Source organism: Ailuropoda melanoleuca, chromosome 5 (assembly GCF_002007445.2).
Source record: "Ailuropoda melanoleuca isolate Jingjing chromosome 5, ASM200744v2, whole genome shotgun sequence".
Taxonomy (NCBI): Eukaryota; Metazoa; Chordata; class Mammalia; order Carnivora; family Ursidae; genus Ailuropoda; species Ailuropoda melanoleuca.
Window position 1 is genome coordinate 42383721 of NC_048222.1, and position 20346 is coordinate 42404066.

Sequence of the window (20346 nt, forward strand, 5' to 3'; positions counted from 1 at the left end):
CCCCCCCCCCCCCCCCCGCAGCCTCAGATGGGGCGGGGCTGGAAGTTGCTCGTGGCCTGAGGACCCTGTACCCGTCTTTAGGCGTTGCTAACACTTACTCAGCAAACACCGTGCCACGCGGTGCCCTAAGTGGATTTTATGAATGAGCTTATTGAATCTCCACAATCCTTTGAGGCCAGAACTATTCTGCAGAGAACAGGGGTCAAACGAGTCAAGTATCTGGCTCAAGGTCAAATAGGACGTGGCAGAGCCTCTAGAGCTCACGCTCTCCATCTCTGTATACCTCAGAGATGTTTACTTGGGTCACCTCATGAAATTCTCACGCCAGCTGGACCACCACATTCTGAGGTGGGAACTCGTATCTCCAGTTTACAGATGAGGAAAATAAGGCTCCATTCTGCCAAGAAGGGCAGGCCCGGGTCCTAACACAGGAGCCCCAGCCCACTGGCCGCTCAGCAGCAACTGAGGATCCATTTCTAGAACGAGAGCAATAAGGCAACCACCATTTGCTGAGCATGCGCTCCATGCCAAGTCTCTTTACTTTCACTGTCACCTAAATATGCACCAGTACCCTAAGATATAGCAATTGTTTGCAGCCCTGCATTTTGGGAAACAGAATTAGAAGAATACAGCTTTTGTGAGGTTGCACAGCTAGGGAGCGGCAGAGGAGAGATTTGAACCCATGTCCAGTGCTCACGCTCCATCCACCACATCACCTGCTTCCCTGCATCCTGAAAGGCTGGGGTAGCAGGACGCTGCCGGGCCCTTGTAACTAACAGTCCTGGCCTCTCACTTCTCCTTGTCCTCAGGGAGGCAGATGATGCTCACCCAGGCCGTAAGAAGAGTCCAGCCTGGCAGGAGGACCTCCAGCTTTTTTGCCAAGCCTGTTGACTCTCTGGAAAGTGAGTTGTGGCTGGAGCAGGGAGGGTCAAGAGAGGGGGTTTTCACTGAGCTTGCTGCCAGTATCTCTGAAGCCAGGGCGCAATGTCATGGTTTCCATGGAAACCCACTTTTACAAGGGATCTAACCTACATCTCTGTCCAGGCAAATAGACCTAGGAAATAGGACAGCTTAGAATGTGAAGCTGCCTGACATATTCAGGAATGCTATAGAGCTTTCTGGGGCCAGAGCACAGGCTGGTGGGAGACTGTGGGCATAGGGGGCATTGAGGTTGGAGAGATCGCAGGGGCCAGCTCACCAGCTCACCCTGATGTCTGGCTAAGGGATTTAAAGCTGGGGAGTGGTGGGGTCCAAGCCACGTGGTGAAAACTCCCCCTGACTGCAGTGTCAGGGAGGGGCGGGGGGAGGGACAAGAGGGGGAACTTGGAAGTAGAGAGACCAGGCAAGGAATTACTGACATGGTACAGCCAGGCTGCTGAGAGCTTTAATGAAGCGGTAGGAGTGGAAGTTAAAAGGCTGGAGAGATGCTGGAGAGATCGAGGCCACGGGGACCGAGACCAATGGGTGTGGGTGAGAGGTATCAGGAGTGAGTCCCAGGAGTCAGGCAGGAAAGAAGGTGGAGCTCCCCCTGAGGCTCTGGGGCCCGGCTCCTTTCTGACCTGCTTCTACCTCTCAGGTCCCGGTGAGTGGACGACGTGGTTCAACATCGACCACCCAGGTGGGCAGGGTGACTATGAGCGGCTGGATGCCATTCACTTCTACTACGGGGACCGTGTGTGTGCTCGGCCCCTGCGGCTGGAGGCTCGGACCACCGACTGGATGCCTGCAGGCAGCACTGGCCAGGTGGTCCATGGCAGTCCCCGGGAGGGCTTCTGGTGCCTCAACAGGGAGCAGCGGCCCGGCCAGAACTGCTCCAATTACACCGTGCGCTTCCTCTGCCCACCAGGTGAGCCCCGAGCCCTACCTCCCAACAGCTTCGGCACAGGGAGAGGCCAGGATCGGCATCTGGCCGCGGGAAGGCCGGGTATCACACACGTGCGCGGGCTTCGACTCCCTGAGTAACACATTAGTGTCGTGAGAGCCATAACCTTCCCAAGAGTGTTCTGTGCCAGTGGGTGCTTTCCGTTCAGGCCACTCATTGAGTGTGAGTGGCAAGGAGGTGAAGACTACAGGCTCTGGAGTTGGGCTGCCTGCGTTTGAATCCTGGTCTACCCTCGGAACAGTGTTCCTTAGGCAAATTTTCTTTTTTTTTTTTTAATGTAATTTTATTACTATTTTTTAAAGATTCTATTTATTTATTTGAGAGAGAGAGAACAAGTGGTGGGGAGGGACGGGAGGTGGAGAGAGAGAGAGAGAGAGAGAAAGAGAGGGAGAGAAGCAGACCCCCGCCGAGCAGGAAGCTGGAAGCGATGCAGGCCTGGCTTGATCCCAGGACCCAGAGATCACAGAGGAGCCGAAGGCAGACACTCAAGCAACTGAGCCACCCAGATGCCGCTTAGGCAAATTTTCTGAAGCTCTCTGAGCCTCAGGTTTCTTCTCACCAATAGAACAGGGGCAATATTAGTAATATTAGCAAATATTAGTAAAACTTGGGATGGGTTTTTATGAGGATTAAATGAGGTAATGAATGTAGAGGGTTTAACCCAGGCGAATGTTCACTCAGTTTCTATTATCGATCTATGCGCCAGACACTGGGCTAATTATATTCATTTCTCAGTCTTTATTACTGACCTGAGAGGAACCTCCACTTTGACAAGTTCCTGCAGGTCTGGAAAGGTTAGGAAATTTCTCACGATTCTGCAGCTGTTAAGTGGGGAGGTGGGATTTGAACTTACGTCTGTGTTTACAGAGTCCGAAAGTTCGTGCACGACATCCTCCCTCTCCGCATAGGATAATATGGAGTCAGCTGCAAGGCTGCCCACTGCTTAGATGGTCACCCTCCCTTCCTGTGACTCTGCCAGTGTGCACAGCCTGACCCCCCGGGCCCAGGTGGCAGTGGTGGTCATCCAGAGTGGGAGATCAGGCTGGGCAAGGCCCGAGGTCCCCATTCCTGCACACAGGCCTCGAGCAGAGGTGGCGGGGAGCGTGAGGTCTGAGTCACTGAGGTCCCGGACCCTGACCGGAAGGGAACCCTTCCACAGGAATATATGACTGCTTCCACGCTCATGGGGAGAGAAGATGGTGCTTTCCCTGTACATCCTAAGACATATCCAGGTCCCAGTGTTTGGCCAGCAAGTCCCTCGCGGAGCCGCCCCTGGCCGATAGGGTACCTTTGTGCAAATGAGAGACACCACTCCCTCAGGACTCTTGACTTCCATCTGTTGGAAAAGTCATTGCAGTAAATATAAATATCAATGACATCTATGCTGTGGACAGAGACCCTGTCTCTCAGAGATAAAACAGCCTCAGGGGCAGATTTCCTGACAGAGTCCCCTTGGGAGGCAAGTCAGATCATCTGCTGATCCTCTTTGCAGGGTCCCTGCGCCGAGACACGGAGCGCATCTGGAGCCCATGGTCTCCCTGGAGCAATTGTTCTGCTGCTTGTGGTCACACTGGAGTCCAGACCCGAACACGCACCTGCTTGGTGGAGACGGTGTCACTGTGCAGTGAGGCCTCTGAGGAGGGCCGCCTCTGCATGGACCAGGCCTGTAGAGGTACTACTGTTACTCCTGGTATGGGAAGGCATGGGACTGAGCTGAAGCAGCCTAGAAGGATAGGGCAGAGGGTCAGACTGAGATCCATTCATTCATTCATTCATTCACTAAGTATTAAATGCGCAGCTGTTATATGTCTGACGGGGTTGTAGAGGATAATGTGGGAGCACAGAGCAGGGTCGATTATAACTTAGGAGAATCAAGGATGGCTTCCTGGAGAAAGTGTCCTGGGCTAAGTCTTGAAGGATTGAAGGATGAGTAGGAATCGGTCATGCAGGCTGATAAGGAAAGGTAACAAAGGCCTAAGGGGGAGGGGAGGCATATGTGAGTCCATAGGCTGAAATGTGCCTGAAGGAGAGTCAGAAGCTATATAAGCCCTCCTGCTGTGGCCCCTTCTTCCACAGCCTGTGACCTGACCTGCCCCATGGGCCAGGTGAATGCTGACTGCGATGCCTGCATGTGCCAGGACTTCGTGCTACACGGAGCTGTCTCCCTCCCTGGGGGTGCCCCAGCCTCAGGGGCCACCGTCTACCTGCTGACCAAGACACCTAAGCCACTGACCAAGACAGACAGCCATGGGAGGTTCCGAGTCCCTGGCTTGTGCCCTGATGGCAAAAGCATTCTGAAGATCACAAAGACCAAGTTTGCCCCCATCATGCTCAAGATGCCCAAGACTAGCCTAAAGGCAGCCACTGTCAACGCGGAGTTCATGAGGGCAGGTATTGTTCTCCGGGGTAATGGCTGTTCTCCGGGGTAGGGCTGGACAGGAAGGTTGGGCTTTTAAATAAAGGGATCATAGTGCTAAGAGCTGACTTCCCAGCTTACAGAGTAAATTCCCAAATCCTTACCATGACCCACAAGGCTCTACATCATCTGGCTTCCCCATTACTTCTCTGTTCTCCTCTTCCATTACTCTCGCTTCCACCCCCACTGAGTCACTCTACTGCAGCCAGTATAGCCTCCTAGCTGTTCCTCAAACATGCAGGCACACTCCTGCCTCAGGGCCTTTGCACTTGCAATATACTCTACTTAGAGTATTCTTCCCACAGATGTTAACATGGCTTGCTCTCTCAAGTGTATGAATTCTTCCCTGGCCATCTTATCAAAAATAGTCAATTATAATACATTATGAGATTTGGAGGTTATAGGGAGAAAGAGGCTAGGGGAATCCAGAAATGGTGCAGAATGGCCAGCATATTCTTTTTTTTTTTTTAGATTTCTTTTTTTTTTAATGATTTTTTATTATATTATGTTAGTCACCATACAGTACATCCCCGGATTCCAATGTAAAGTTCGATGCTTCATTAGTTGCGTATAACACCCAGTGCACCATGCAATACGTGCCCTCCTTACTACCCATCACCAGCCTATCCCATTCCCCCACCCCCCTCCCCTCTGAAGTCCTCAGTTTGTTTCTCATAGTCCATAGTCTCTCATGTTTCATTCCCCCTTCTGATTACCCCCCCTTTCTTTATCCCTTTCTTCCCCTACCGATCATCCTAGTTCTTATGTTCCATAGATGAGAGAAATCATACGATAATTGTCTTTCTCTGCTGGACTTATTTAACTTAGCATTATCTCCTCCAGTGAGAATGGCCAGCATATTCTGCTGCAAGCAGCAGAATGGGAGTATTGCACTATTAAAAACAGCCAGCTCTGTCCCAATGGCAGTGCTTGGGAATCTTGGCTTGTACAAGGTCTGCTTAGTTCTCTACTGCCCCACCCAAATGCTGCTTGAGAGGCCCCAGAAGCTGATCCTAGGCCGAAGGTGTGGAGTGGGGGAACTCTATTCTGGACCACTTCCCTTAGAGAGGAACTAGGGGTGGGAGTAGGTGTAAAGTCATACAATTTCAAGACATGACAAAGAACTTGAGGGAGCAAGGCTCCAGACAATCTGCCACAAAGGAAAAAACCAAATCACCATTTCTTGTCTCCTGTCCCAGAGACTCCATACATCGTGATGAACCCAGAGACAAAAGCACGGAGAGCTGGGCAGAGTGTGTCCCTATGCTGTAAGGCCACGGGGAAGCCCAGTCCAGACAAGTATTTCTGGTGAGTGTTCTGCCAGTTTCCTTGCCAAATCTTGGAAACCAGACCTTTCTTGCATTGATTGGGTCTGGACTTATTAAGCATAACAATAACCAACAGGATAAAGTTATTAGTAAGGCCCTGGCACAGAGCCCATAAGTTGGCATGTACAAGTGGGAGCCAGTGGGGTTGAGGCCAGCCAGGCACCCAGCCAGCCCTGTCATTATCCTCTTGCAGCTGGGGTCCCCAGAGAGCAGCTCTGGTTTCAGGATCCTGACTTGGATATTCTTGGGACACAGAACAAGATTCCCCAGCCCTCCTTCCCCCCAAAAACCATGCAAGGTCAGAGTTCCCGAGGGCTGCAAGTCCTTTATCCTTCACAGATATTATACAGCCATTATCTTGTCTGATGCTCCCAGCAATCCTTTGAAGTCAGCTAGGGAACCACAGAGCAGGAGCCTAAAGCTCAGAGAGGTGAGATGATTTGTCCAAGGATCCGTAACCAGGTAGTAGTGAGGCTGAGACTCAGAATGAAGTCCCTTGACTCCCAGGTCAGTCAGTGCTCGTGGATGAGCTGACACAGGTGTTGCTGGCATCCACAGGGCCCCAGGCATCATCTGCCTCCCTGGTGGCTTGCTCCTGGCCCTCTCTCGTGGGGTGCCTGCCCTCCCACTGTCCCCTCAGGCTCCTCCCCTCCATTCCTTGCAGGTACCACAATGACACGCTGCTGAACCCCTCCCTCTACAAGCATGAGAGCAAGCTGGTGCTGAGGAACCTGCAACGGGACCAGGCTGGCAGGTACTTCTGCAAGGCCCAGAGTGACGCCGGGGCTGTGAAGTCACGGGTGGCCCAGCTGACTGTCATAGGTAAGCCTGTCAACGTCCCCGAGTCTGCCCCAGCGCCACAGGGCGGGGGGAGCACCCCAGTGGCCATATCTGGGCGGTAAAAGCTTGGGCTTGTCTGTGCTGTGCATAGCGCTGTGCCCTCAAGGATGCGAAGATCTCGCAGTCCTGAATCCTATCCTCACAGAGCTGCCAGTCCAGGAGGGGAGAAGAAAGAGAAATAAGAGACAAATAAGTAAAGATAGAAAAATGCACTGAAACGAGATAAAATGAGACACAGAGACCTTTCAGTGTGAGTGACCATGGATGACTGCTTGAGGGGGTAGCTTTTCAGCTGGAGTTTAAATAGCAGTTCAGAGCCTTGGCTACTCATTGGGATCACCTACTGAATTTTTTTTTTTACGATTTTCGTTATTCATTTGAGAGGGAGGCAGAGACAGAGACAGGGAGAGGCAAAGGGAGAGGGAGAAGGAGACACCCCACTGAGCTGGGAACCTGACATGGGGCTAGATCCCAGGACCTGCAGATCATGACCCGAGCCAAAGGCAGACACCTAACCATCTGAGCCACCCAGGCACCCTACCTGCTGAATTTTTTAAAATACTGATGACTGGGTCTTACCTCCAGAGAGTCTGATGTCATGGGTCTGGAATATGGTCTAGGCATACACAGATTAAAATCTCCCCCAGGTGATTCTAATTTGCAGCCAATGTAGTGAACCCCTGGTCTTGAATAATGGCCAGGGACTGTGTGTATGGAGGTGGGGGCATTCTAGATCGAGGGGCCAGCATGAGCTAAGGTTTACAGAAAATGATGACCTGATTAGAGGTGGCTCTAAGAAGTGTCTACCTTTGGCTCGGGTCATGATCCTGGGGTCCTGGGATCGAGTCCCACATCGGGCTACTTGCTCAGCCGGGAGCCTGCTTCTCCCTCTGCCTGCTGCACCCCTGCTTATGTGCGCGCTCTCGCGCTCACTCTCTCTCTCTCTCTGATAGCTAAGTGAAAGGAATCTTAAAAAAAAAAAAAGGGGGGGGGATCTAGATGGGGAGAGACTTAAGGCCAGGACCAATCAGGAACCTGTACTTGCAAAGTGGGGGAGTGGGGGAGTGGGGAGGAGGAGATCTTAATAATTGGCCTGGGGCAGCTGGGTGGCTCAGTAGATTGGGCGTCTGCCTTCCACTCAAGTTCTGATCCTGGAGTCCTGGGGTGGAGCCCCGCCTTTGGCTCCCTGCTCAGCGAGGAGTCTGCTTCTCCCTCTCCCTCTGCCCCTCCCTCCTGCTCATGCTCTCTCACTCACTCTCTCTCTCTCTCTCTCAAATAAAAAAAATAATAATAATTGGCCTAAACAAAGATAAACAAAAGGCAGAAGAGAGAAAATTTATTGGAAGGATTCTGGAATATTCCAGGGACTCCAAGAACGTTGAGCACCAGACCTCGGGTCAGACAGGACAGAGGGCATTGGGACCCCTGCAAAGGAGATGTGGAGCCCCCTCCACAGTGGTTCCCAATCCATAAAACGAATGCTCCCACCTGTGACAGTTATCTTTAATACTGCCTTACCATTCTGAAGCCAAACTGATAGATAATAACTACATATAATTTCTAAATACATGTGCACATGGCCTGAACTATAATGTAAAGAAAAAAGAAAATATCTCTAATTCAAAACAGTATGTATTTCAACGTGTAAATGTTTTTGGCATAACAACATGAGTTGGCTAACGAAGAGGTCAGACGCTTGCACTTAAGTCCAGTCACCATGAATGCGACAGCTACGAGTCCTGATGGACACAGGGGTATCATTTTGGTGGTTTACATTCTGTGGGTAATGTTGCTGCAGGTACGAAGTTTTCCAGAACCAGGAGCAATTCTTAGTATAGTTCCAAGCTAACCCAAGTACAATCTTAACTTGACTTACGTGGCAGTTGCATTCTTTAAAAATTCAACGTATGGTTAAAGCCACATAAAAAATAATCATTTTAAACAAGTTTTCCATCTACATGATTGTCTGCTGGGATATGTGAACTTCATGCAGACAAATGTATGCAGAGCATCCCAGGCCGTGGCAGGACGCAGGGCAGCAATGCCCATCCTCCACCCTGCCCACTACGTGCCAGTAGCACTCCCAATTTTAGTGGTAACTCAAAACACTCTCACAAGTTTTCGAGACCCCTCTGTCGAGAACCATGACTCTGATCAGCTCGGCAACCAACTCTGTTGCCCATATATAAAATGGGATTCATAATGGCTGTTCCATCTCCCTCAGAAGAGTTCTGTGAGAATCAGGATCGTGGATGTGCAAGTACTTTGAAAACCATAGAGCCCTGCAGAGAGGTGAGGTAAGGATACCGTTTGTGTAGGACATGAACTTACTTTTAATATTCACACCGTTTCCCTCCACAGCCGCTGATGAGACTCCTTGCGATCCAACCCCTGAGAGCTACCTTATCCGGCTGCCCCACGATTGCTTCCAGAATGCCACCAACTCCTTCTACTATGACGTGGGCCATTGCCCTGTCAAGACCTGTGCGGGGCAGCAGGATAACGGGATCAGGTGCCGGGATGCTATGGAGCACTGCTGTGGCATCTCCAAAACAGAGGAGAGGGAGATCCAGTGCAGCGGGTACACGCTGCCCACCAAGGTGGCCATGGAGTGCAGCTGCCAGCGGTGTACAGAGACCCGGAGTATCGTGCGTGGCCGCGTCAGTGCTGCTGACAACGGGGAACCCATGCGCTTTGGCCACGTGTACCTGGGGAACAACCGTGTGAGCATGACTGGCTACAAGGGCACTTTCACCCTCCATGTTCCCCAGGACACGGAGAGGTTGGTGCTCACATTCGTGGACAGGTTGCAGAAGTTCGTCAACACCACTAAAGTGCTGCCCTTCAACAAGAAGGGGAGTGCGGTGTTTCATGAGATCAAGATGCTTCGGAAGAAAGAGCCCATCACGTTGGAGGCCATGGACACCAACATCATCCCCCTAGGGGAGATGGCTGGAGAAGACCCTGTGGCTGAGCTGGAGATCCCATCCAAGAGTTTCTACAGGCAGAATGGGGAGCCCTACACAGGAAAAGTCAAGGCCAGTGTGACCTTCCTGGACCCCCGGAATATTTCCACAGCCACGGCTGCCCAGAGTGACCTGAACTTCATCAACGATGAAGGAGACACTTTCCCCCTTCGGACATATGGTATGTTCTCTGTGGACTTCACAGATGAGGCTACCTCAGAGTCACTTAACGTTGGCAAGGTGAAGGTCCACCTTGACTCGACCCAGGTCAAGATGCCAGAGCACGTGCCCACAATGAAACTCTGGTCGCTCAACCCAGACACAGGCTTGTGGGAGGAGGAAGGTGACTTCGAATTTGAAAGCCAAAGGCGGAACAAAAGGGAAGAGAGAACCTTCCTGGTGGGCAATATGGAGATCCGTGAAAGGAGGCTCTTCAACCTGGATGTACCAGAAAGCAGGAGGTGCTTTATCAAGGTCAGGGCGTACCGGAGTGAGAGGTTCTTGCCCAGTGAGCAGATCCAGGGGGTTGTGATCTCTGTGATCAACCTGGAGCCCAGGACTGGCTTCTCGTCCAACCCCAGGGCCTGGGGCCGCTTTGACAGTGTCATCACGGGCCCCAACGGGGCCTGTGTGCCTGCCTTCTGTGACGACCAGTCCCCCGATGCCTATTCCGCCTATGTCTTGGCAAGCCTGGCTGGGGAAGAACTAGAAGCAGTAGAGTCTTCTCCTAAATTCAACCCAAATGCAATTGGGGTCCCTCAGCCCTATCTCAATAAGCTCAAATACCGTCGGACAGATCACGACGACCCACGGGTTAAGAAGACAGCTTTCCAGATCAGCATGGCCAAGCCAAGGCCCAATTCAGCTGAGGAGAGCAACGGGCCCATCTATGCCTTCGAGAACCTCCAGGCATGTGAGGAGGCACCACCCAGTGCAGCCCACTTCCGGTTTTACCAGATCGAGGGGGATCGGTATGACTACAACACTGTCCCCTTCAACGAGGATGACCCTATGAGCTGGACTGATGACTACCTGGCATGGTGGCCCAAGCCAATGGAGTTCAGGGCCTGCTACATCAAGGTGAAGATTGTGGGGCCAGTGGAGGTGAACGTGCGATCCCGCAACATGGGGGGCACCCACCGGCGGACAGTGGGGAAGTTGTATGGAATCCGGGATGTGAGGAGCACACGGGACAGGGACCAGCCCAATGTCTCGTCTGCCTGTTTAGAGTTCAAGTGCAGTGGGATGCTCTATGACCAGGACCGTGTGGACCGCACACTGGTGAAGGTCATCCCTCAGGGCAGCTGCCATCGAGCCAGTGTAAACCCCATGCTCCATGAGTACCTGGTCAACCACCTACCGCTAGCAGTCAACAATGACAGCAGTGAGTACACCATGCTGGCCCCCCTGGATCCCCTGGGCCACAACTATGGCATCTATACTGTCACCGACCAGGACCCTCGCACGGCCAAGGAGATTGCACTTGGCCGGTGCTTTGATGGCACATCCGATGGCTCCTCCAGAGTCATGAAGAGCAACGTGGGAGTGGCCCTCACCTTTAACTGCGTAGAGAGGCAGGTGGGCCGCCAGAGTGCCTTCCAGTACCTCCAAAGCCCCCCTGCCCGGTCCCCTGCCACAAACACTGTCAGAGGAAGCGCGCTGGCAGGGAGACAGCAGCGGGCTAGCAGGCGTGGCCAGCGGCGGCGTGAAGTGGTGGCTCCTGGGGTTGCTCTGCAGCCTGTGAGCAACTAAGTCTCGTGGTACTTTTCTTCCCCACCTCATGTGACAGCCATTGTGGGACTGATGCAGAAACCAGTCACTTGGTTAATTTAAGCACATCTGTTCTGGTGCAGTTTGCTTGTTCGTTTCTTCATGCCTTTATTTACTGTCTTTATCCCATGATACCGATTGGCACGTAGCCCCCCCCAAATGTCAAAATAAAGTCTTTTTGTCCTGTTCTTTAAAAGAAACACAAGAAAATGACCATTGGTAAAGTCTGTGGCCATCAACGAAAATGCACTTCCTTCTCTTTTTGCAGGGGTTTGCTCACCTCTACAATAATGATAATCTGATGTCAAAGACCAAATAACTGGTAGAAGGCATATTTCTTGGCCTTGGCCTCTATTCACACATATAAATGGTGGTGAAATAAAGGAATAAACTACAGTTATTTTTACTTGAAATGTAAATAACTTATTTATGTCTTTGCTGAATTTGGAACTCTGCTATACATTCCAATGTTGAGCTGTTGAATACAGGGTAATCGCAGTTCCTCTGCCATGTCTGGAAAGAACATTTCGTATCCACAGCTGCGATAGCTTGCTAATTATGTTAGTGAATTTCCCTTTACATTTTCATTTCCTTGTGTTCTTGCTAGAAGTCCAGCATACCCCAGGGCAGATGTCAATAAATGCACATTTCGTACTTGTTTTTGAGGCCCCTATCCTGTCTCTTCACCAAGAGCCAGCTGCTCAGAGGGACAGGAGATTCTGGAAAGTGGTCACAAGGTGGCATGAGGCCCCGCCCCTCCACCTCCCTAGTTACAGGGTTGAGTAAGTAGGCACACACTCTGGTGAGCCAGTGTGTTCTCATGGATCATATTTTCCACTTGCAGAGAAGAGCAGAGATTCCTGGAGTTGTGAGTATGTTCTGGGCTCCTGAGCAAAGCTAAAAACATGTCCCATTTTTTTCTTTCTTTCTTTCCAATACTGGGGAGCTTATACAATGGCTTGGCCCAGGGTCAGGTAAGCTGGCCAAGTGCTCCTTCGGCAACCCCCCACTGCCTGCTGCCTTCTCCAGCTGTGCTGGCCGACCTCACTCAGAAATGACGGGCTCTTTTTCTTTTTAATTTTATTCCAAGCTCTTCTAAAGATGCCCAGCGTTTCCAGATACCAGATCTCTGCTGTGTATAATAGCCCCTGTCCCTTGAGTAAATCAACTGGTCCAAATGGACAGGGATTTGTTTTTGGAAAAAGTATTTGGTTTAAAATAGTAAATCAGAGGCCAGTGGATGGCGCCAGAGTGATTTTGGAGGCATCTAGAGTCAGGGTGGTGGAGTGGAGTGTTGGGTGAGAGGCAGACTGCCCCTCTCCCAACCTCTCCCAACCTCTCCAGAATCTCCCAGAAAAGAGGCCAAGAGGACTCGGGGAGGAGAGGGCATCGTTCATAATCAGGAGGGAAAGCTTTCCTTGATCCCCAAGCCGGCCCAGTGGCAGCTCCTTTTGGCCACCTCGGGCCTGGACTGGATTTTATGCTCTTGGATCAGCATCTGTCCAGCTCCCAGGGGTTTGGTTCATAATCAATTAGAAATTTCTCTGGCTGAGCACCCTATCCTCATGACCTCTGAGAAAGTAAGTGAATGCAGGGCTGGGGCCTAGTGGCCTTGTGATTGCTCCTTGACCCACTTCCAAAAACACTTGCCGGGGAGCGGGCCATCGCTGACTATTTGGGGAGCTTGTTGCCCCTGCCGAGGGCTCAAGTGTTCGGCTATCTGCAGCACAGATGCCTTACTGCTTCGGGAGCCAATTTGTGGTGCTTCAACCTGACCATCCAGTTCCCTTCAAACTTGCAGAGAGAAGGTGCTGGGAAAAGTGGGCTGATGGGGTTCTCTCACCCCATGCCCTTCCCGTTCTGTTCTCCACTGAGGGTCTGAATCAGTGGACTCCAGCAGCCAGCAGCTGGTACCCGATGGTTTTCTTCACTCACCAAATATTTATTGAGGGCCTACTACTCTCTGCCAAGCCACGTGTGCAAGTAGAGAGGTCTTTATGCGTCTATAATATATAGTACACACAGTGGCAGCAGACTTGAAGGGGATGGTGGTCAGAGAAGGCTTCCTGGAGAAGGTGACATCTAATTTGGATGATAGGGAGGAGCTGGTTTGCTGAAGGTGAGGCTGTCAGGTGCAGGGGCACAAGCACGAAGAGCTTGTGCAAAACAGGGGGTAGAGGCTGGGAGGCGGTGGATGATACCTCTTTTTCAGGTGAGGAAACACTATCGAGTTGAACTCATGTTAACTAATTTCTAGGCGTCTTGCTTCCAAAGACAGAGGTGCTCCCTGCTAGCAGGGCGATTTTGGTCCAGTCAGTTTCTCGGGAACCTCATTTTCCTCGTCTATAAATGAAAGAGTTGGTTGTATACTTAAAACTAATATGATGTTATATGCTCATTCTATCTCAAAAATGAACAAATAAATATTTTTTAAAATGAAGGAGTTGGTCACGATTAGAATCTAAACCACCTCTAAAGTCTTTTCCATGATTTTCGGTGAGGCTAAGAGCACAGTTCCCAGGATGCCTTTGCTTGACCAAACTGCTGACGACTCATCGGTGTTCCCTTCCTCTTCGGAGACTCTACACTCTGGGTGGACAGAACATTCATTTTAGAAAAGCCCTGGGGTTTCGGTCTCAGCCTGCTGTACATGACCAGCCAGTTACTGAGAGTGAACTGTACAAGGACGGACACCAGACGGCACCGAGAAAGGGCACAGGCAGAGAGAGGGGCCCATCAGGCCGCTTCTGTTTCCAAGCATGGATGTTTCCAGGCAGAATGCTCTCTAGAGTTTGGAGAGCTTTTGTAGCTGGGCTGATAGAGGAAAATGTCACCAAGATGTCAGGACAAGAACAGTTTTGAAAGACTGAGAGGACTTAAGCCAAGTAGGAGGCCGTACAGGGACAGATGGAGTTTCAGGCAAAGGGACAACTAAAGCCCAGAAGCAGAGGTGGAACTGAGCACTGAAGGCTTTTGGTTACAAGTTACAGGGGCTGCCATGCCAGAGGACCTCAGGAAGGACAGAACCCTGAACTGCAAAGCCATCTGAATCCAGGCCATCATTCTCTCTGGCTGTGATGCTCTTATTCTCTCAGGAGTTTTCGCTTTCTCCCCATCTCTAACTCACTCTTGCCCTACATGCTCTTCTCAGACTGTCTCTCTTTGTTTCTGTTTCTCTCTCCACTTTCCAAGTCCCTCTCTCTGGTTAGTCTATTTCTGTCTCTCTCTCTCTGTCACTCTCTTTGTCTTTCTGTCTCTGTCTCTCACTGTGTGGCCTCTACTCTCCTCAGGAACCCTTAGTTTCTCTTCGAAGGTCAGTTTCTCTTCGCTCCCCAGGGTTCATGGGAAAGGTGATCATCTCAAGTCAAAGAAGAGCCCTGTCCTAAGCCCGGAGTCCTTGAAGAGAGCAACTGACTGGCCCAGTTTGAATCAGGACTCCACCTCTGGTCCAATCAGCTGCGGCCGTGGTGGGGGGTGGGGCATAAAGGGCAGTCCTGCTGTCCGGTAGCAGTTGCTACGGAGGTGGGGGAAATTCTCAGAGGAAGGGGATCTTGAAGAGTTGTGAAGACACCCCAGAAGGTGAATACTTCAAGGGGATAGTGAGCAGATGGATCAATGTAGGTTTACTGGGAGTTGAGGGTTTTTTATTTCCAAACATCAGGGGATTTTGAATACATTGAATAAGATCTCTGTGGTATGTGTTCTTTGAAATCTGTTGAGTCTTTCTTCATGACCTAGTGCTTGGTCAGTTTTTGTAGTTTCTACGTGCAGCTGGGGGAGGGGGGAAAAGTGTATTCTGTAATCATTGGGCGCATTAACTCAAACTTGTTAATTGTTCAATTCAGTAAATAAGGAGTGTGCTGAAATCTTCCACTAGGTGGCGCACTTAATTTCTCCGCGTGATTCAATTTTGGCTTTATATATTTTGAAGCCATTTATTGATTTGAGAGAGAGAGAGAATGAGCGGGGGGAGGGGCAGAGAGAGAGGGAGAAGCAGACTCCCCGCTAAGCAGGGAGCCCCACAATGGGCTCCATCCCAGGACCCTGAGATCACAACCCCAGCTGAAGGCAGCCGCTTAACCGACTTAGCCACCCAGGTGCCCCTATTTTGAAGCTTTTCTAATGGATGCATATTAAGTATTGAATTTTTGTGCCTTCTTGCAAGTTGAATCTTTTATTATTATGTAATTACGTTCTTTGTTCCTATAATACTTTTTTGTCTTAAAGCCTGTATTGTCTAATAATATAGCTTCCAACTTTCTTTGGGTTAGTATTTGCTTATATCTTTTTACTTTTGATTTCTCTGTATCCTTTTAAATATGCGTTTCTTGTAAGCAGCATTAAAGCTGGATTTTAGTTTATTTTAGTAAATCTAACATTTCATCTTTTAACTGGTGAGTTCAGTAAATATATATGGCGATTATAGTTATGTTTGGATTTGTTTTTACCACCTTACTTGCCGGTTTCTTTCTAAATCACTTTTTCTCTTATTGTCAGCTTTTGGATTGAGTAATATTTTTCTTACTCTACTTTTTTCCCTTGTATTGATTTTGAAGTTTTACGCTTTTGCCATTTTTCTAGTGTTTTCTCTTGAATTTTTATTATATATACTGATTTTAACAAAGTCAAAAGTGTATCTTCGCCCCTTAAACTATTTTAGTGTTTTGCCCCTCAAAATAAACATTTATTATTTTATACAGTGTTTGTTTAGATTTATTTACATGTTTGTCACCTCAGACCTTGCTTTTAAGGTCATTTTGCTTCTTCAGAATATCTGTTTGGTTTTTGTTTTGTTTCGTTTTGTAGACTCCACACCCAGGGCAGAGCCCAACAAGGGGCTTGAACTCTGACCCTGAGATCAAGACCTGAGCTGAGGTCAAGAGTCAGATGCTTAACCAACTGAGCCACCCAAGGGCTCCTGAAGAATACCTTTTAGAAATAATTTTAGTGAAGGTCTGTTGTTGGTAGGATGATCATATTTTTAAAATCGAAATATAATTCCACATATCATAAAATTCACAATTCAATGGCTTTTAGTGTATTCACAACATTGTAAAAACCACCATCACTTTCTAATTCTAGAACATTTCATCCCAGAAAGAAACCCCATACATATTAGCAGTCACTCCCTATCCCTCCTCCACCAAGCACCTGGCCCGCCCCTGGCTCCATCCTTCCTAGGGTAAGATCAGGTCCCGTACCTGTCCCGCTCTATCCTGAAACCTTTGGGGGTGCTCAAAGGCTTTACCCTCTGTAAGAAGGAGGCCCAAGGGGAGGTGTCACTATAAGACCTGAGATGAAGAGGGACCTCAGAGTTTTCCAAACTTGGATGTAATGCCTCTGTTAAATCAGACCCTCTCCGAAGCAGAAAAATGTGGGGTTCTGGCCACTGCTGAAAGATACAGGGATCAAGGGATGGATGAGCCCATGGGTGGCTTCAGTTTCCAACTGGAGATCAGGCTGTACCACCTCAAGACCCCACCTGGGACCTTAATGATCCCCTTGGAAGCTGGTATCACTGTTACTTCCAAGCCTGCATCATAGAGGGATTGAACAGTACATGGGGGCTTCTCCCTCATCTGTTTCCCAGGTTAATGGCTATAATTGGTGCCCACTGGTTAGTCTACCTCCGGATGGAGACTTCAAGGAATATTCCCAAGCAGCTGCCGAAACTCCCTTTGTTTTGGGGCAATTCTCTGTCTTCTACCGCCTGACGTGGATTGCGTATTTCCACTTTGGTGGAAAAAAAACAAAGCGTCTGCTCATCTGTTCAAGCTGATGAGGCTTAGAACCGGGAATGATTCTATCTCGGTTTGCTGAAGGTCAAATAAGCTTGTGTTAAAATGGCGGTTAATCTTGTCTATCTCAAAGTTGTCTCAGGTAATTGTTAAGAAAGTTTTGCTTGGATGATAAATGGGATTACATTTAGGTCTTTTCCAAATAGGATAAAGTGCTAAGGCATTGATTACCGGATGTAGGTTTGTGCTTTAAAAGGATATTTGGGTCTGCTGGTAAAAAATGGTGGTAATCTTATCTGTCTCACAGTTTTCACGGGTAATTGTTAAGATCGCTTTCAAAGTCTCTGGTAAAGGATATTTGGGTCTGTTGGTAAACATGATGCAAACTGCTAACCCAAACCCAGGAAGAAAACACCAACAGTTTTCTTAGAAAGATTGAGAGAGTCTCTCAAATACACAGCTATCTCCCCCGGTTCTCCTGAGTCCACAATCGTTCTTAAAGATGCAATCAGCCCCAGATACACAGAAAAACTGCAAAAGTTGGCTGTTGGCCCCAAGGGGCCCTAGAAGAGCTCTAACGAGCTGCCAGTGGATCTTTTACAATTGGGACCAAGAGGAGAATGAGGAGCAGAAGCTAACGAGGAAATCTGAGGCTTTAGCTGCGGTCTTGCACGCTGTTGCCAGCTCGGCCTCCCAGGGCTCTGGCCTCTGTGGCCCCCCAGGACCCTGGAAGTGAGAATGCCCCCAGTGGCAAAAACCAAGGCCCAGTAACCCTTGCCCTGGAGGAGGACACTGAAAATCTGAATGCCCTCGGGGACGTGGATCTGGAAGGACTCGGGTGGCCAGCGCCCCTCCCTGATCGGGACTGATGGGGCCTGGGGTTCTACGCGGTGGCACCTCCAAAACAGCTCACCACAGGGAACCCAGAGCCTCAGGTGATTTTGGAAACAGAAGGAACACCAGTCAATTTCCTTCTTGATACTGGAGCCACCTTTTCTGTTCTACTGTCCACCCCGGGCCTACTGTCCAATTTGACCCAATAGTCAAATTTTTTTCTCGCCTTCTGGGATACACCCGGGAAGATCTAATTTTCTTTCACTCTTTCTTAATGCCTGAGAGCCCCACACCTTTCTTAGGTAGAGATATTAATTCTCCTCTTGATAGCCCCTGGGCTGACTAGCAGTTGCCTCCCCTTAATAGAGACTGATACTAATTCCCAGGTCTGGGCAACTCAGGCTGAAGTGGGTTGGGCCTTAACAGCAGTGCCCGTTCCCATACACCTTAAGGACCCCACAACTTTCCTTTGTTGGAAAAGGTTTTTTGGGCTTAACAGGACACTGTCATTGTTGGAAAGTGGATACCAGGATATGGAGAAATAGCATACCCCCTCTATCGGTTTATCAAGAACACACAGACAGCCGGTACCCACCTAGTAATGTGGGATCCAGAGTCAGAAAAAGCTTTTAAAAATCTCAAGAGGACCTTGCGCAGTGCCCCAGCTTTAAGGGAATGGCCTTGGGTGTCCTAACCTGGGCCCCGGGGCCAGCGCAACAGCAAATAGGGTATTTACCACGTGCTTGTCAGAGCCTGTCTGGGAAAGCCCACATACAGTGATTTTAGCCACTCCAACAGCAGTCAAAGTGCCTAAATTTGAAGCCTGGATCCACCATTCCAGAGTCAAACCCTGGTCCCCAACGGGGCCTAACAACAAGGAATTGAAATCCCTCTGTGAACCCAGAGAGGACCTTGAACTAGTCTTAAAGTGACATTACACATATAAGTCCTCTTAAATGTTACTTTCCCTAAATCCCATCAAAATCATAATCCTTATTGCATTCCATTCACCCGCCCTCTCACAGCATGTGGGGAGCCCACTAGAACATCCTCTAGCTCTAGCCAGACCCCTGGCTGCACTTGTCCTTGCATCGTGCTTTGAGCCTTGCCTCCTAAATGCCCTAACCCGCTTAGTATCTTCCAGAGTAAAGGTCATCAAACTCCAAATGATGGTTCAGGTGAAGCCTCACATAGAGGTCAAACCAGACATTTACAGGGGACCCCTCGATTAATTGGGATGGGAGGAACCCTGACTGCTGCCCTATCTAACGCCCCCGACCAGCAGGAAGTAGTTCTGATTAGTTGTCGCCCTTCTTCCCTAACAGCAGTTAGGGTTACCTTTTCAGAGGGAGGAATGATGAAGGACAGTTTGAAGACAGGCAGGCAGGAACCCCCCCACGCCAAGGCCCTAAGAGGAAACCACCCTTAAAAGGATTTTACACCACCCTGGAAGGAGCCCTCCACCCTTTCCCATGTGACAAAAACATGATCAGGTGACAGGCGCAGGGAGGGGTTAATCAGATTAAAACAGCCCACCAACAAGCCCATGAAAACCCCTAGACTTCGGAAGCTTGGTGCTATCACTTTGCTATCGCTCAATAAACCTTACTTTGCACCTACTACTCTAAAAATAATAATAACAAAAATGACTCCTGAGTTTATTATTGCTTCTTTAAAATACTCATGTGATATGTGGAATTTAAGAAACAAAACAGATGAACATATGGAAAGGGGGAAAAAAGAGAGGGAAATAAACCATAAGAAACTCTTAAGGATAGAGAATAAACTGAGGGTTGATGGAGGGAGGTGGGTATTAAGGAAGGCATTTGTTACGATGAGCACTGGGTGTTATATGTCAGTGATGAATCACTAAATTCTACTCCTGAAATCAATATTATACTATATGCTAACTAGAATTTAAATAAAAATTTGAAAAATAAAATACTCATGATAAATATTCATTCTCTGCAGTTATAGAAGAGTTTGCATGTATGTCCTTAGAGAATCTGCTTACTTTTTATAAGCCGATCGATGCAACAAAAAAAATGTGCTTCAGGGTGCCTGGGTGGCTCAGCCGGCTAAGCATCTGACTTTTGATTTCAGCTCAGGTCATGATCTCAGGGTCATGAGATCAAGCTCCGAGTCAGCATGGAGCCTGCTTAAAGATTTTCTCTCGTCCTCTCCCTCTGCTCCCTCACCACCCCCCATTCTTTCTGTCTCTCAAAAAAAAAAAAAAAAAAAAAAAGTGTCTCATCCAAGAGGACCTAATAGTGAGTCCTGCAGAGTGTAGTGCAGTGATTAAATGCATGGCTCTAGAACCAAACTATCTGGGTTCAAGTATTAGTTCTTTTACCTATTAGCAGTGCAATATTGGAAAGTTATTTAACCTTGGTATGTGTCAGTTTCCTCAGCTATAAACTTGAGAAAAATACCTTATGGAGCTGTTATGGGGATTAGTCAAACATATACATGAACATAGAATATATTAGTCATTGGCAGATAGTAACCACTATATAAATGTTTCTGTTATTACTGTGTAGCACACCGTACAAATTTTCAGGGAATGGAAAAA

General features: G+C 49.1%; 1 protein-coding gene across 1 annotated transcript in view; it reads left to right on the forward strand.

The window, feature by feature from the left end:
- Positions 1–11375, forward strand: part of CILP (cartilage intermediate layer protein) — a 14661-nt gene extending 3286 nt beyond the window's left edge. Inside the window, exons 3-9 of the mRNA XM_019794137.2 lie at positions 810–902; positions 1577–1846; positions 3375–3554; positions 3959–4273; positions 5498–5606; positions 6291–6448; positions 8828–11375. Coding sequence (XP_019649696.1) covers positions 810–902; positions 1577–1846; positions 3375–3554; positions 3959–4273; positions 5498–5606; positions 6291–6448; positions 8828–11184 — 3482 coding nt within the window. The 3' untranslated portion in view covers positions 11185–11375. The remainder of the gene's footprint in view (positions 1–809; positions 903–1576; positions 1847–3374; positions 3555–3958; positions 4274–5497; positions 5607–6290; positions 6449–8827) is intronic.
- The last annotated feature ends 8971 nt before the right edge of the window (positions 11376–20346 follow it).